The sequence below is a fragment of the Apis dorsata genome, unplaced genomic scaffold (assembly GCF_000469605.1).
Source record: "Apis dorsata unplaced genomic scaffold, Apis dorsata 1.3 scaffold_207, whole genome shotgun sequence".
Classification (NCBI taxonomy): Eukaryota; Metazoa; Arthropoda; class Insecta; order Hymenoptera; family Apidae; genus Apis; species Apis dorsata.
In genome coordinates this window covers 736,576-754,100 of record NW_006263491.1, presented here as the reverse complement: position 1 = coordinate 754,100, position 17,525 = coordinate 736,576, and the positions used below count along the sequence as shown (strand labels likewise).

Here is a 17,525-nt window from a genome sequence, read left to right as displayed (position 1 = left end):
TATATAAATAAGATATTTTAATGTCAAATCATATAAATATTATTTTAAAATAAATATTAAAATAATTTAAATTATAAAAATATAATATATTTTCTACATAATTCTAATAATAATAATATTTATTTATAAAATTATTTTAGTTTTCTAATATTTGTTCTTATTTTTAATTTTTTCCCTCTTTAATGTAAAATAATATGAATACATTGTTTTTTTAAATTCCGTTAAAAGGACTTTAAATAACAATGCAATATATGCACAGCTAATATTGCACAGTTTCCTTATCTACAGACAAACATTTTTAATCCAAAATTAAATTGTTTATAACTTAATAAACAAATTTTAATCGATATTTTCATATAAAATTTCGATCTTTAGAATCGAAATCTTCCAAAGATCTTTCATAAATATATTATTTATATAAATCATATTTTGTTTCCAATTGTTTCTATCTATATTAAAATATAATATTTATTACTATTCAAATATTTTTAAATGGAGGGGGATAACAAGGAAACGTAGAGAGAGTTCATCCTCGATCTATTGAGTCTCTTTGACCTCGATCCCCAATCCGACATCTCCTTTCACTTGAACACTTTTTTCGAGAGCTCTTTCTCGCACCGACTGTCGAGAAACGCGATTGCATTCGATCGCGCGCGCGACGTGCCATAGCTCGGCTCAAAGTCCCGTTACCTGCCAGACGTTTAGATTTCACTTTCATGTAAGTACTAAAAGCCACAGATATACGTTTAGTTGGTGATCATTTTCGCACTCGTCGAGATCGATCGAGAATCAGTGAGTCGAGATCTTGCATCTTCGGAACGTTTAGATCGTTATTCGATCACTTTCTTTCCTATATTGATTTTCATTATGTGATAGTGTGTTCGGAAAAAGATACGAAATTTTTTAATTTCCATTTGATTAACATTGCTTGTGGAATTTCTATGAAAAATTTCTAATATATGATTTCGTTTGAATTTTAAGAAAGAAAAGATTACCATCAGTGTTGTTTTAATGTTGATAATAAAAAAGTTCACCAAATCAATTACAGATGGCCCTCAAACAATGCGAAGTTAAAAATATTAATTTTCGGCATAAGTTGAGAGTCAATGTAAAATTGTGTATTCACTGTATAATTTTCTTATAATAAAATAAGTATAAAAAATGAATTAGAAAATTAGTTTAAGCAAATATAGATTGATTAAGCAAAGTATGAGAAAAAGAAAATATATTATCGTGCATATATGTTAAATATAATTTATGATTTATAACCATTAAACATTATGAAATTTGTTAGAAAAAAATCTGTGAGTAACTAAATCTATAGTATTAAAACTCATATTGTTTATGGGCCAATAATAATTTCTTCTTAAATTTAATCAGTTCGAGATTAATTATAGAAATAGTATAAAATTTTTAATCGTATAAGTTATTAAAGCTTTTTTAAATTTGGTAATTCGAATTCACTTCCATATTTTATTGACATTTTTTAATCCATAGGTGACAAGAAAAAAAATGTACTGAGTGAAAATAAGTGATAAGTGATAAGTGATGAAATAAAAATAAAAGAGATTTAAATTTATACATTTAATATAATACATTTAAATTTACAATATCGATTCATTTATCGATTTTAAATTAATTTATTTATTTTATATATATATATATGTATTTATATATATTTTAATTAATTAGTGTTTTTTTTATCAATAAAATTACAAAAATATGATTTCATAAAAAAAAATTAAAATTACGAATGCAAATAAAAATCTCGAATTGCCGAATTGTATATAATATTAATTATTACAATTAATTAATTTCAAGAATATTATGAAAATAATTGATTGCGATTATTAAAATAATTACTGTCATTTATAATGTTATAATTTATTTTATCCCTAAATAAGATTTAAGAAAGCATAATCGATAATTGAAGATTTCAATCAAAAGTGAAAGATTTACAGAATGAAAATCGTGCAATTTCCATGTGTGTAGGTCTATTTGATGGAAAAATGTCGAACACGACAAGCGTATTAGTGAAATTGTGTATCCTGATGCTTCTTTATGAATGTAAGTGATGATTATACATTACATATATTCCGTCCTTCGCCTATTTTCAACAGAAAATAAAAAAATTGTTTCTCATAAATTATTAATTATAATCTACAGGAAAAAATATCTATAAATATTTATAAAAAAATACAAAAGTAATAGAATATATTTGCAATAAATATTTAAATATGTCAATGTACCTCATAGATTTTAATTAAATTTTTTTTAAATATTTTGTTATAGCACATAACGAGAAAAATAAAAAACTTTGGAAATTGGATTTTGAAAAAAAAATAAAAAACAAAAAATTTTTACAAAGAAATTTATATTATTATTATATTTAATTATAGCTTATATTTATATTAGCTTAGAAAATAATATTTAACTTAATTCAAATTCATTACTTACAAAAGTGACAGTAATGTGGGGATATAGATATTTTGAAAAATTTATATTTATTTTTATAATTAACGGTTTCTTTTAGAAAAGAAAGTTTTACTAGTAAAAAAAGATAGAAAAAGCATTTTTCAATAACATAGAAAACAGCATTAATGTTTTCTTTTTTGAAGTGTATCTTGATTTTCTAGAATTAGATGTGTGCTTTAAAAAATTGAATTTTAGTTTCAATTAAAGAGAAATAACTTCGCAACAAGCAAGCAAAAATTATGAGAATTAACTAGGTATATTCCATTTAAAAAAATTATAAGTACATATTAAATTAAATACATAAGTTTCAATATGATTAAAAGCATATAAATTTCAAATTCGATCTATTTTTTCAGTTTAGTATTATAAATTTTTAAAAAAAAGACAAAAATTAATTAATAAATAATTAAAGAAAAGATTCGTTCCAAAATAATTATTATGAAATTATTAATAATGATTATTATATAAAGATTGATAATATGGTAAAAATCTTCATTGAAAAATAAGATTAAATAATAAATAATAAATAAGATAAAAATAAAATTAAATAATAAATAATAACATAATAATAGACATAATTATATAATAATAGAAACATTATTTAATTGTTTCAGGTGCAACATGTCTTGTTATCCCGGAAGAATTGCCAACAATACTTTCATTGATCTATTCCAACATTCCACCAATCAAGAAAGGTAACGAGATTAAGTTACAACTTGCTCATGTCTAGCTATTTTCAAATACAAATGAAAATAAAACATTCTCAGGCATGATTTACATCAAGAATGTTTTATCGTCGTCACGCGAATACGTACCACTTTCACTGACTAGTCGTGTTTCGCTTTTTCAAGCTTATCTCTATACTCTCTCTAGATTTTATTAAAAGTATCTTATTTAATATTCTAAAACATTCAAGAATTTCTATTTTCTTTGCATTTATTAAGAAAAACAAATTTTATATTTCTACAATGTTTAGAATCTTCTTTTACTGAAAAGATAAAAAATATAGAAATATTGAAAATTAAAATATTGAAATATTGAAAATATTTAAAAATATTTATTTGAAAATATTCAAATATTTCAATATAGTTTAAAATATTAAAATAAAAAAATAATAAATAAAACATTTTAATTAAAGAGAGAAATATACATATATATACAATATTAATATAATATTCGTGATACGATGATTGATTATAGATACTAAACATATAAAAAGATGTTTATTGAAATTTATTTATTAAATTATAATCAGTTATATTATATGAAATATGATTATATTATATGAATATAAATGAGAAACAAAGTGATTTCATTTAAATAATCGTGAATTTAAATTGTTTATAATTTAAATAAATAAGATTTAATTAATATTTTTGTATATTAATTTTTACTTTGACATCTAGAATCGATTTTCTAAAATTGAATTCAATGCGAATATAAGTATTAATATACTGTATATAATTGCAATTTAATACAAATTGTAAACTTGGTTAATTAAAATTGTTTTTATTTATGCCAATAGGTACCGATTCGCGGATAGGCATTGGTTTCCGGCTTGGCGAACATGCAGATTTTCAAATGTTATTTGAATTAGGACCACAAATGGAAACTGAACCCATTGGTAATACAGATACTAAAAGACGTCGAGATGTGAGTATTTTTTTAATAAATAATTGGTAATTATCGATAATTATATATACTTAATTCTTCATTTTTAATAATTATATTTAATCCATTCTTCATTTTCGCAACTTAATGTGTTCCTCATCTGTCAAATTGACATAATGTCAAAAACATCAATGAAATGAAAATCAACGTTCATCAATTTTCGCTAACAATACATTTTAATATCATTAAAATTGGTAAGGTGTTTTTTTTTTATTCATACGTATTCATAGAATGGCTCATGAAAATATTTGAACATTTTTTTAATACTATTTTAGTGAATCATTTTTTATTTTTAATGAAATTTTGTATTATATGTGAAGCAATTTTTTTATATGAATATTATTTAACAAAAATGAAATCAACGCTCAAAAACTTTTTTTTTATTTTTTAAAATTCTGCATAATTCTGAAATATTGACTTAGGATAAAATTTTAAATTATATGATGTTCAAATTCAATCTTCTATTATTTTATTTCGTTCAGACAAAATTTTATTCAAAACATGAAAAGATACTAGAACTTTAAAAATTTATTTTAAATTTAACTGCTGAAAAAAAGTTTTCATTGGAAAAAAATTTTTTCATATATTTACATTTATTATGTTCTCATTAAAATCAAAATTTTTTTTGAGTCAATTTTTTTATAAGATAATATTTTTATGAGCCATCACATAATTACATTACGTAACTAAGAAACTTTTGTTATTTTTTTTTATGATAAAAAATATAATAAATAATATAATATAAAATATAATATAAAATAAAAAATCGTTTATGAAACCTGCAATATTATTCTATAAATAATTGGTGAAATTTAAAGTTGGATAGAAATTTATAATAGAAATATTTCGAATTATATACTTTGTGCATATTTATTACATTTAATTTTCCTTTTCCATTGCAAAAAACTAACAAAATTTTCTTGATTACTTAATAATTACTTTATTTGATTAATTTTTAATAATTAAATAATTATTTTATCTTTAAATATATAATCCATTTGTCATAATTATTTATCTTCATACAGGCGATGCTCAGTGCAGCAGTGAAAGGAGACTTGGGTCCACTAGCTCAAGCGGTGGCTAAATATCAATTGGAACGTAAATTGCGGAAAGAATTGGAAAAATTAGATACGATGGAGAAGAAGTTAAAGGTGATTGCATCGGAGAACGATAATAAGAAAGTAAATTCAAATAATTCTTTCTTTTCCCTCATTCTTGACAAGATATAATTTTGAAAATTGAAAAAAAAAAACCAAAAGCAAAATATAATGATCGTATCATTTGTTTCTTTTAGACTATAGGCAATGAATGGTTAACAAAGTGGAGCAAAGAAATGACAAAATCAACCGAGGATCAAGCGTCTGTGGAAAATATTTCAAGCGAAAAAAACAAATTATTTGTAGAAACTCAAAGGATAGGACGACCTCCAGAATTAAATAGCAATAAAAGTACTATTTCTGATTTAAAAAAATTATACAAATCACAAAGTGCCATAGAGGAAAAAAAAACTGAAGAATTTATTTATAATTATTAGGAAATATATTTTTTTAAATATTTAATAAAAATTATGAATAAGAATATATATACGTATAGTAAAAGTAAATAGTGAAAAACATAAATTCATTATCATTAAGGAATTTATAAAGGAGTTCAAGCAAATAGTTGCCAATTAACATGTTAATTTATAAAGGTTTTCTTCTTGTACATAAGAGAATAATAAAAGTATTGGATTTTTGTTTTATGCAAAAATATATAAAAATATATAAATGAATAATAATTATAATAATTTATACTTCATTTTATAATTATTTTTTTGAGATAAGAAAGATAATAATCAAAATATTATTATTAATTTTCAATTAAAAATTTTGATAATCACATTTGACTTCTGATAAGAAACAAAATCAATTTTATTCAATATCTTTTGTGTTCATTCTTATTTATTTAATGTGCTTTACACATACATATCTTGTAAGGAATATAATAATACAAAATAGTATTATTAATGATAAAATTAATGTTCTTTTAAAATTTTTCTATTCTTTTCCTTTAAAAAAAATTTTAAAATAATAAAATTGATGATTTACACATTTGTCTTAGAGTTTTGAATTTTTTTTTAAAAAATAAAATAGGTAAAAAATACTATAAAAAAGGATCAACATTTTGATATTTCGATTTTATTATGAAAATGAACGTTTTATTACATTGAATGAAATTTATGCATATATAGAAGAAATGATTCTAAATATTTCTTCCATCAAGGAAATATCGAGTAATTATTTATTAGCAGCAGCATAAATGATAACAAAAAATAAATATAAAAGATAAATATAAAAAGTAAAAAAAGGGTGAATTATAAAAAACACTAAATAAATAATTTTGAAAATTTATTGCATAATTGCTATACATTTGTATATGATGGTTATTATTTGGATGGTTTATATTTTGAATATAAAATTTATAATTATTAATATTAAATTGTAATAAAATGTTTTGAATGAAATGATATTACTTTACTTTTAAAAAATTTGTTAAAACTATTATAAATAATATTATATTCTGAGTAATAAAGTATTGAGAGCAATTATTTGAACTTCATTGTATAATTATATTAAAAAACAATATAAAATATTAATTTTCGTATTGTATTTTCTTTAATTGTAGAGTACATTATTTTTAATATTTTAATATTATTTGAACATTATTTTTAATATTTCAAATTTTTAATAAATGAAAATTTCGTTAACTATTTATTTATTTTATATTTGATAATTCGTATAATTTCTACGATAGTCATAGTAAGTCATAAAAAAATGTAAAAACTTAAAATACCATGAATTTTTATGTGATCAATGTTTAGAATATAAAGTTTTATAAAATATTGGATTTATTGAATTCACTATCGATGATTATATATAAAAAAAGTTTAACATTTAAACAAGAGATGATAGTTAAAGAGCATACTCAAATTCTTTTCTGTTGGTAATAATGTGTGACAAGTTTGATCACAAAAGATAGCGCCACAAGTTAAATATTTAAAAAAATAAATTTGTAAAAAATTAATTTTTACATGTAAATATATTTTATATGCACATATCTACAGTGATCCCTAAATTCCTAAGAAAAAGCATTGCAATTGCAAAAAATATATTCTGTGTTGAATTAATATTTATTATCGGTCTTTGATATTTTGATTTAGTTATAAGGATTTCTATATTATCGACTTAGTAATAAGCAATAGATATAAAATAAACAAAAAATAATATTATTCATCACACAAGAATCACAGATGCAAATATAAAAGATATTTAATCTGTACCAATGATTCTTGATCTTTATTTTGATATATAAAGTTTTCTCTATCATCATATAAAGAATTTTCTTCTATTATATTTTATTATAACAACCGAAATTAAACAAACTAAAGAATAAAAAAAGTGGAAATCTATACTGTTAATTAAATCGATATCCTATAAATTACTTTTGAAGTAAAAATCTTGTCATCAATATAATATTGCAAAACGTCTGAAATAAACATCTAAAAATCAAAATGAAAGGATATGTAAAAATAAAATTTAAAAATAAAATTTAAAGATAAAAAATCGTTTATAACATGATGTTAGTTAGATATGATCAAAAAACACATGAATCAAAAATTGATAAAGTCATGCATACATTGTTCAAATTTTATCACGTAGCATCAGTCAGACATGAAAAAAAAATTATGCAAATATATAATCTATGAAAAAAAATTTAATTTAAATATTTAAATATTATAATTTTCAATATTTTTAAAATTATTTTAAAGATTTGTTTTTAATTAATCAATAGTAATATTTCAACAGTCGATAATATAGAAAATATAAATATATGTATTATCATATGTACTATTATACATATTAGAAAAGTAATTCTTTTTTTCATAAATATTTTTCGTAAAGGTGTGTATACATATTGTATGATTAAATGGTGATTAAAATAATAAAAAATAATTATTTAACGAAATTAAAACTTAGTTTGTCCTTAAAAATTTTTTTTTATATGTACAAATTTATGATTTTTCATTTTCAATAAAAGATTTTGAAAAGACGTTGTAAAAGACTTTTATATAAAGTCACCATTACCGTTTCATTTCTTTCGAATAACCTGTCTGATCTTTTGCGGATCTTGAAGTCTTCTCACGAGGAGTAGATTGATGAGAGCAACAATGTGCTGTTTTCTCCGAACAGCAACTTTTTGATTTTGGTTTCTGCTTACTTTTCCCATTTATTCGTCGAATGATTTCTTCGATAAATCTTTGATCTTTCTCATTTAATTCAGCTGCCAAAATGTTCCTTTGACATCCCTCTTGTCCCCTGTAATTACAAGTCAAACAGTCCTTTTATAAAAGAAATATTGGTGTCTCTTCCAAGAATAAAATACTCCGAAAGGCTGCATTAATCGATGTTCATATTTAACCCATTAACTTTCTTCGCTAAATTTTCATTAATATGCTAAAATATTTCAAATTTTTTTATAATAATAAATTATAACGATAATAACAGATGTAATATATATTTTGATATAAGAGCAAATATATATTTAAGAAAGTTTAATATTTTGCATAAGTTGATATTCAGAATAATTAAAAATAATTTTCATTCTCAGAGCACTTTTAAGAAATATTTTTGAAAAGTAATTTTCAAGAATTTTGTTGTAATGTTTTTATATAAGAGAAGAGATTAAGAAAAAAGATTAAACATCGATCATAAATAGTTGGATAAATAAGATTCTTTTGTATTTGTAAAATAATTTATGAATCAACAATATCAATCAAAATTTTGTTGTAATGTTTTTATATAAGAGAAGAGATTAAGAAAAAAGATTAAACATCGATCATAAATAGTTGGATAAATAAGATTCTTTTGTATTTGTAAAATAATTTATGAATCAACAATATTAAATTAACAAATAGATTATAAATTGTAAGTTATAAAATTTTATAATTTTATTTATAATTTATATTTACTTGATTTCATTTTCTTCATTAACAAACTTTGCAATTTGGTGAAAAAATTGATTTGTATTTTTGATATAATGTAAATATTATATAATGCAAAAATAAATATCAAATCATATTTCTCATTTGTAAAATTGATTACGAAATGTGAATGAATAGTATCAATACAATTTTGTATAAGATTTTCGACATATTATATATACATAATATATATTACTGTATATATAACCTACAATTTATAATTTAATAATTTATAACTTATTAATTAATTAATATCATTGATTGGAAAATTATTGTAACGAAAAGATTCTCTTATCCATGATACAAATTTAATAGAATTTTTATACTCATCATTAATATCAAAATTATCATCTTATAATACACATATAAATATAAATATACATATCTACATATATAAAATTATATTATTATGAAAATAATTACATATACTACTATATATATGTACAGTTATATTTCTATTTGAATAAAAAAATATTAATTTAGTTAAAAAGTATATATTATACTATTTATAATTCTAATTTTATAATTGCGGAAACAAAAAAATATAACCAATCAATTTAATTTGTTTGGTAGTTCTAATTAATTTATTTTTAAAGAACAGACGAATATCGAATTAGATAAATATAGAATTAATTTTTTTTCAACTACAAAAAAAAAATAAAAAAATAGAATAATTGATTTTTCAACTTCAAACAAGTTAATAAATAAATAAAAATTTAAATAGAAATTTATTTTTATCGAAAAGATAACAAAATGAATCATGCAATATCTTTGGTAACAAATATTAAATTTTTAAATGAACATGCCAAAAAATGTAACTCCAATCAATAATATATATATAAAGTGGTAAAATTATTTTAATAAAATTAAAAAAAAAATGATAAAAAAAAAATTATAAAATAAATCATAAAAAAATCATTTATTCCTTATGATATCAGATATTAATTTACTTATATATAAGTTGATAGTAATAGATTATTTTTTTTATATCATAAATTTAACTTTTTTTTTAAAATAATTAGTTTATCATTACAATAATTTTTCTTTCTTTCTTTTAATTGTTTCTCTCTCATTCTGCAAAATATATAAATAACTTATGATTATTTTTTAACTTATTTTAATTTTTCATTAAGCAATTAAATAATTTTTATTACCCAATTTTACCATTTAAAATTTATAATCAGATATATTAAAATTTAATTTAACATCATGGTTTTTAAGATATTATAATAAGATTTTTTTGGAAGAAGAAAGGAATAGAAATAAAAGAAATAGATAAATAAGTAATAAATAAGGAATAGATAAAAGGAAGAATAAAAAAATATTAAACAGAATGACAAAATTTCTAAAACTGATTCTAATGTAACCAATTGAATTTAGAAAATATAGAAATTCCATTGTATTTATACAATACAATAATATATATCGCAATTTTTCTACATAAATTATAAAAATGATGATAAAGAAAAATAAATTAAACTATTTATTATATTAATTAATTACTACGTATATTACTATTACTGTAAATTATATTTATATAAATTGTATCATTTATTACGTAAGATATGAAATTAATTATTAATATCTTAAATTAATGTCTTAATTTTCGGATCACGTTATATAGCTATATATATGTATATACAATAATATATATTATAATTTTTGAATTCACAGAAATTATCATAAAAATAAATAAATAATTAAATTACAATTGTATTTCTCATGCAAGACTTGGCCACAAACATTAAGGAATTAATGTCTTAAAATTATGCTATACATATAGAAAATTACTATTGCACGTAGGAAGAGACAAGCGAAGGGAAATCTTCGACTGTCTGGCGCAAAGAGAAAAGCTCGCTCTTCTCGTTACGAAGAAGCGACATTCTCGACGGTACATTCCGGAGAATGTTTCGCTAATGAAACGACTAAAATGCGGAGAGTGTATCCCGCTTTAACCGATAAGGATTACTATACTATGTTATATTCTCCGACAAAAAGTGAGAATGACTCTATGTCTTGCGATTTTTTTTTTTTATTCGCTTTTTCTTGTTCATGCTCTGTTTATTGTTCTAACGAATATTCCTGTTGATTTATATTTCGTTTCTTCTTTATTTTTTTTTACCTTATTGCATCGCGTTATTTCAAGAAATTAATTGTCAGAAGTTCTCGACATTAGAGGAAATTGAAGTTGTAATTGAAGTTTAACGAGCATAAAATTGTGTCTACTCTCGATATAAGAGAAATAAAGTGATATTGTTCACCTTTGGTAATTGTACAGTTTCGCGATTAATTTGTTCAGGTACAAGTTGTCCTTCTGTAATGACTTCAACTCCGATTCCTTCTCCTGAAATTGAATTAAACATGATTGATTATTTCGAATTATTAATATACATATTATATACAATGTTTTTATACATAAAAATTCCAAATTTTTAGTTAATTTATTTATCACATGAATATGAATAATATAAATAAATACAATACTGCTTTGGAATATTAATCATATAGAAGATATAGGATTAGGTATGTAACACCACATGATCATTAACTACATTTTATATTTATATTTAATAAACTTATACTTATTTATCTATTTTTTTTATTATTTTTAAAATTATTTATTATTATGTTCGGTTTTATTTCAATCACAACTTTATCAATATGTCAATGGAATTTTTATAAAAAAAGAAATAAAAATTAAGTAAATTATAACTATTTAAAATAAAAATAAATAAAAATTAAATAAATTAAATAACATATAAATCATGATGTGCATTTATAATATATACGTAATTTACAGATCATGCATTTAATGAATCTTAACACCATTACCAATAATGTGTTTGTCGCAATTTTGAGTTCCTCGTTGCGTGTTTCCGAAAGATGACGAGCTGTGATCGTCTCTGTGGTTAATCTTGTCAACTGTTGTCTATAATTATGTTCTCGTTCCATTGCCTTATCCCATGCTTCCTCTCGTGCAATTATGGTATCTCGAAGAGTTTGCATATCCTTTTCCAATACTTCTAATTCTGATCTATTGCAATTATATCATTTTAAAAATGCGAACACTTGAGAATAATGATTATCAGTGAAATAGTATTAGCAGTATTATGGCATTAATATACTTAGATACTTATTTATCTTTTCATACAATTCTTTAAATATTTTATCATTTTCTCACTTTTCAAATATTTGAATTATTATATTTTTCTATAAACATAAAAATATATTTTGTTAATTTTTGATATTAAAATTATGCTTGAAATTAATCAGTTGTTATACATCATTTGTTAAAATTATAAATATATATTTAAAAATTAAAAATGTTGAGAATTGCACAATTGCTCTTAGCAATTATTATTTCATTTATAATACTATATTCAAAATAAAAAATTACTCAAACAATTCAAAGCTAGATTCGAGATATATTTCTACAATATGAACATTATTTAAAATCAATTGTTTCATCTTTTCTTTAATATACTTCGAATTGTTTGAACAAATGCATTATTGAATACAAAAGGGAGAATAACAACATAAAAGATAACGTATTTACTTCGTAATTGTGACAGTAGGAGGTTGTTTCTCACAACTTTCTAATTTCCTTTGACAACCCATGCATACTGCCCAGACTTGCACTCCACGATCAGCTTTATGTATGATATTCGTAGTTGATGTTTCGGTAGTTCTACCCATTGACATTTGTTTTTTCTGAAAGATCGAACTGAAATGTAATTTCTAGAAGAAATCAAACCGCTTTTAGACATTCGTACTCCATCTTCTGCTTCTTTCTTCATCTCCTCAATCTTCAATCTTTCAAAATCGAGCTCCTCTCGAAGCAACGTCAGCCTCTTCTCTAATCTTTTTATCTCATTCCGTTCCTCTTTTAATCTAACAAAAGAAGAATAGTTAGGATCAAAAATTATTCAACGCTATTTTCTTTCGATTCTCGGAGAGAAAATATTGCTATTTAGTAATAAAATACGAAAAAAAAAATATATTTAATTATTAATCGTTAAGTTTAGAATCAAAATGAAATTTAGAGATGGTAATATTGCATAAGATTTAAATATGAAATAATGATAATCAAGAAACATGATTCATCGTCTTCTTTTTTATGTAGATTTTAAAATATGAATAATGTGCTCAAAGAGATTTCGTTATTAATGAAAAATTGTTAATGAGGTTTTTAAATTGTGTTCCTATTCAAAGATTTAATTAAATATTGTTTTAATATGAAAATAAATCAATCAATTATCAATTAAATTCAATATATTTAATGATTCTCAGATTATTTCATGCAAAATTAATCATTTCTTAAGCTTGAATTAATTTCACTTATTCATAACTATGAATGTTTATATATTTATAATAGATGTAAAAAAATTAATTTAAGACATAATATGCAAAAATATGTAAAATATCAAAAATAAAATATTCATTACGATAGTAGAGGACGAATTAAATATTTATTTAACTTTGCTGCTTCTTTAATTGTAATGCATAAACATGCATAATCATAACTTAGTAAATAAACTTTAATCGATATTTATATTAATTTTTATATTTATTTTGATCTTTAGATTCTTCATTTCACAATTATATTAATATCCTATATAATAAAATTAATGATGGAAATCTCTCGAAGAATAGAGAAAATTTATAGTTAATGATGCAAATAATGATAAAGGAGAAGAGAACGAAGTCTTGTATTTTTCGATTTTTTTCTTTCTATCTTTTTTTTTTTTTTTTTTTTTTTTCAATTGATTCATGTATTCAGATGCAAACCAGAAGAATATTGATTAAGATTTATCCATTGTCCACGTATTAATATACTCACTGAGCCGTGAGGGCTTTGTTCTCGGTGATAAGATTTTGATTACGCGTTTGCATCACAATATTGCTGTCCTCGAGGAATTTCATTTTCGTTTGTATCTTCTCCATTACGGTCGCATCCCCATGTTTTGTTGTGTCCTGCTTATAGATCGGTGCAGTCCTTCCTACTTGTAATCGAGTGTCTCCATAAGATGGTTCAACTCTTCCTAACAAAATAAATGAAAATTTTTAATATTTTATATATTTAAAAAATTTTTAAATAGAATCGTGTATAATACAACTATAAAGTGTTAGAAGAAATTATATCTTTTTCTTGAGGTTATGTTACTCATTAATTCATCAATTATTCATCATCATTAAATTAATTATTTTTCGCATAAATAATTATAATATGGATATCATTACATATTATAATTTTATTATAGATAATTTGTTGTCAAAAGCATTGTATGTGAAAAATTATTTCAAAAATTATACTATGTTCTAAAAATTGTTACAACTTCATAAGAATCTACTTTTGAATTTTGATAATCAAATTACTCGAAACATCATCATTAATATATACGATTAGAAAAAAATTTTTAAATAATATTATTAAACATTACAAAAGATATGTATAATTTAATAGAAATTTATGTTTGTATGATTTTTTGAGGTTAATGTTTAAACTCCAAACGTTAATGAATTCTATAATATATATTATCATTAGTGAGATTCGTTTGTAATAAAAATTTTCAATTAAGAATTTTGTTAAAAATATATCCATAACTTGATAAAAACTTACGTTTGTACCTTTTGACCTGTACAATAGATTTCAAAAATTAATGGACTCTGTATATCATGATGAATAACTTCTTTATAATAAAATTTTCAATTAATGTTATCATAAATCAAAAAAAATTTTTATTAATCACGTCAAAAGCAGCACAAATAAAAAAATATTTTAAATACTATGATATATCACATAAATAATCGAAAACAGGAATATAAGCAACACATACAGTAATTGACATCGAAATGTTTAAAGCGTCAAACGGATTATATGTGCTCACACATTTTTAGTGTTTTTATATCTCCACCCACAAAAGGAGGCGCTCGCATCGTAAATTTTTTTTTGAGAAAACTTTATTAACTATTTTACCTGATGTCGGAGTTTCTTTGAATCCTTCATGATTTCCTTGGAACTCTAAATCTCTCCATCCTGTGGTACAATAACCTGAGATTACAAATTGCAAAAATGAAAAAAATAATTAATTCAAGTGTAATATATTTTTCATATATAATAATTTTATTATTTTGAATGTAACAGAATTAAGCGAGCAAATTGAAAGTAAGCATAATAATCATAATCATTAATCGAATAATCATCATAGAGTAATCTGGTAATCTTGTAATTTATCTTGTATTTATTAATAATCCATTGATCAATTAATTTGTAATTATTTGAATACTTGATATGTATATTTATTATACATGTCATATAATAAAAATAAAATACAAAGAAAACAAAATCTGATAAAGTTTTTCAAATAATATATAATTGAAATAGTTAACAATAAATTTTCTAGAAGATTGAAAAATTACTTTATCAAATTTTTAAATTTTGAAAATAATGATATTTAAACTATTTTATACATTGATATACAATTTATTTATATATTTTAAGTATTCTTGATTAATAAAAAGAATTGTGATAAAAAGAATTTTATATATCATGTTGTTGTTATCTTTAATTATTCTATATAATAATAAATATACCAAAAGTATATAAAGATTATTAAATAAATTGTTTGAAATGAAGATTGTATTAAAAGTTATAGACTGTATTTTATTAAAGTAAATCCTTTATTTTAAATATATTTCAAAAATATATAAATAATAAATATGTATTATTTTTAAAAAAATGTACATATTTCGAAAATATGTACATTTATTACAAATCATATTACAAATAAGTTATTGACTCAATCAATCAAAAGTATAATTATCTACGATTAATGATTATTAAATTAATTAAGATTTTAATTACAATAATTGTAATTAGTTTATCATTAATAGATTGCGGATTTTTATACAGCTAAAAAAGTTGAAATATTTAATTAATATATATAAAATATATCGTATATATTTTGTAAATTTATATTGTAAATATATTCAAAATATATTTACAAATATTCTTTCAATATTATAATATTTCATATTATATCATAATTAGTAATTTTATTCGAAATATAATTAAATTTGTTCATAATATTATACAAATAAAATTAATATTTTAAAATAAAATTTTAAAATAAAAATAACACATGAAAAATATATTTGTATAAAAATTCGCAATTTCATCATAATCATAGAATGCAAATCTACTTGAGAAATTTTTGAAACTATTTTTTACTATCTATGGGTAACAAGATTAAAAATTCCAGAAAAATCCATTTATAAAGAATACTCTTAAAAATTTTACTGTTAACTCTTTCGAGGATTTTAAATTTATTACAATTTTTTCTAACAAGATAATAATTCCATTTTGAGAATTCAGATTCAATTTTAACCTATTTATTGTATTTCGTGCGATTGTAATTATATCAAATCTGCCAAAACCATTATAAAATTCGTCTCGAAAGAGTTAAATTATTAATCAAAAATTTTTTTTCATTCAAACTTTGAAACATAATTGATGCTTACGTAATGAATTGGCTGCCTCGGACACGAAATCACGATACGTAGCATTTCTATAATTGTCAGATCGCGGTGTATATTGCGGAGGTAAATTGTAACGATTACTGTATTGGCCATCGAAGTAACTTCTCTCCTTCGATGGATTTGATTGCTGATAATGTACGCAAGACATGTTGAGAGATTCTCGACGATTGTACTATTGTCGATAAATAAAGGGGTGCTAGAGGGTGTTTGAAATTAGATCAGCAGGTCCACTGCGACCTGGATCACAAGAAATGATGATTTCTTTTTTCCTTTTTTGTTTTTACATAATATCGTGAAAGGTATTTTTTAAAAAGTAGAATGAAAAGAAATGTTTCATGAACGAAAGACAACGATCCTGATACTCTGAAATTTTCCCTGATTGCCTCGAGTAATCGTTAATTGCTCGTTATTTGTTTGATGTTATAACAGCGAGGAGTTAGTTTGTGCACGATATGAGAATTATTTTATGTAAATACAGCTAATCAGCAAAAATATTCGAAATTTATACTTTTGTTAATTATGCAAGAGACAAATTCAAATTTTGTTTTTTTTTTTTTATTAATATATTGAACTTTATTATGCAAATATGCGAAATTTATTTAATTGATTTGAAATGATAAAATAATATTAAAATGAGATTATATTTTTATAAAAATATTTAAATAAATTATTATAATATAAATTATTAATAATTAATTCATATAAATAATTATTATATTTATTAAATATAAATTATTATTATAATTTATTTTCAAAATAATTTAAAATAATATAAATAATTTAAAATACCAATATTTAAAAAAAATAAGTATTGGTTTTA

General features: G+C 21.4%; 2 protein-coding genes across 6 annotated transcripts; one reads left to right on the top strand and one right to left on the bottom strand.

Moving 5' to 3' along the window:
* Window positions 1–605: 605 nt before the first annotated feature.
* Window positions 606–5,716, top strand: LOC102676465. 5 transcript variants are annotated; one of them, XM_031510141.1, is made up of 6 exons: window positions 606–718; window positions 1,993–2,067; window positions 3,090–3,170; window positions 4,001–4,128; window positions 5,172–5,327; window positions 5,441–5,716. In XM_031510141.1, exons 2-6 carry the CDS (start codon window positions 2,010–2,012, stop codon window positions 5,678–5,680), a joined length of 663 nt encoding a protein of 220 aa, XP_031366001.1. In that variant the 5' UTR covers window positions 606–718; window positions 1,993–2,009; the 3' UTR covers window positions 5,681–5,716. The 5 variants fall into 5 exon arrangements, with proteins under 5 accessions (XP_031366001.1, XP_031366000.1, XP_031366003.1 ...); XM_031510140.1 differs by lacking the exon at window positions 606–718 and adding an exon at window positions 723–792; XM_031510143.1 differs by lacking the exon at window positions 606–718 and adding an exon at window positions 1,022–1,239.
* Window positions 5,717–8,166: 2,450 nt separating this feature from the next.
* LOC102676044 lies at window positions 8,167–17,057 on the bottom strand. Its single transcript, XM_006615002.2, has 8 exons — window positions 16,688–17,057; window positions 15,144–15,218; window positions 14,007–14,208; window positions 12,940–13,057; window positions 12,723–12,877; window positions 11,999–12,200; window positions 11,428–11,510; window positions 8,167–8,501 (listed from the first exon to the last, which is right to left on the bottom strand). The coding sequence occupies exons 1-8, from the start codon at window positions 16,851–16,853 to the stop codon at window positions 8,267–8,269; spliced, it is 1,236 nt and encodes a 411-aa protein (XP_006615065.1). The 5' UTR covers window positions 16,854–17,057; the 3' UTR covers window positions 8,167–8,266.
* Between the last annotated feature and the right edge of the window lie 468 nt (window positions 17,058–17,525).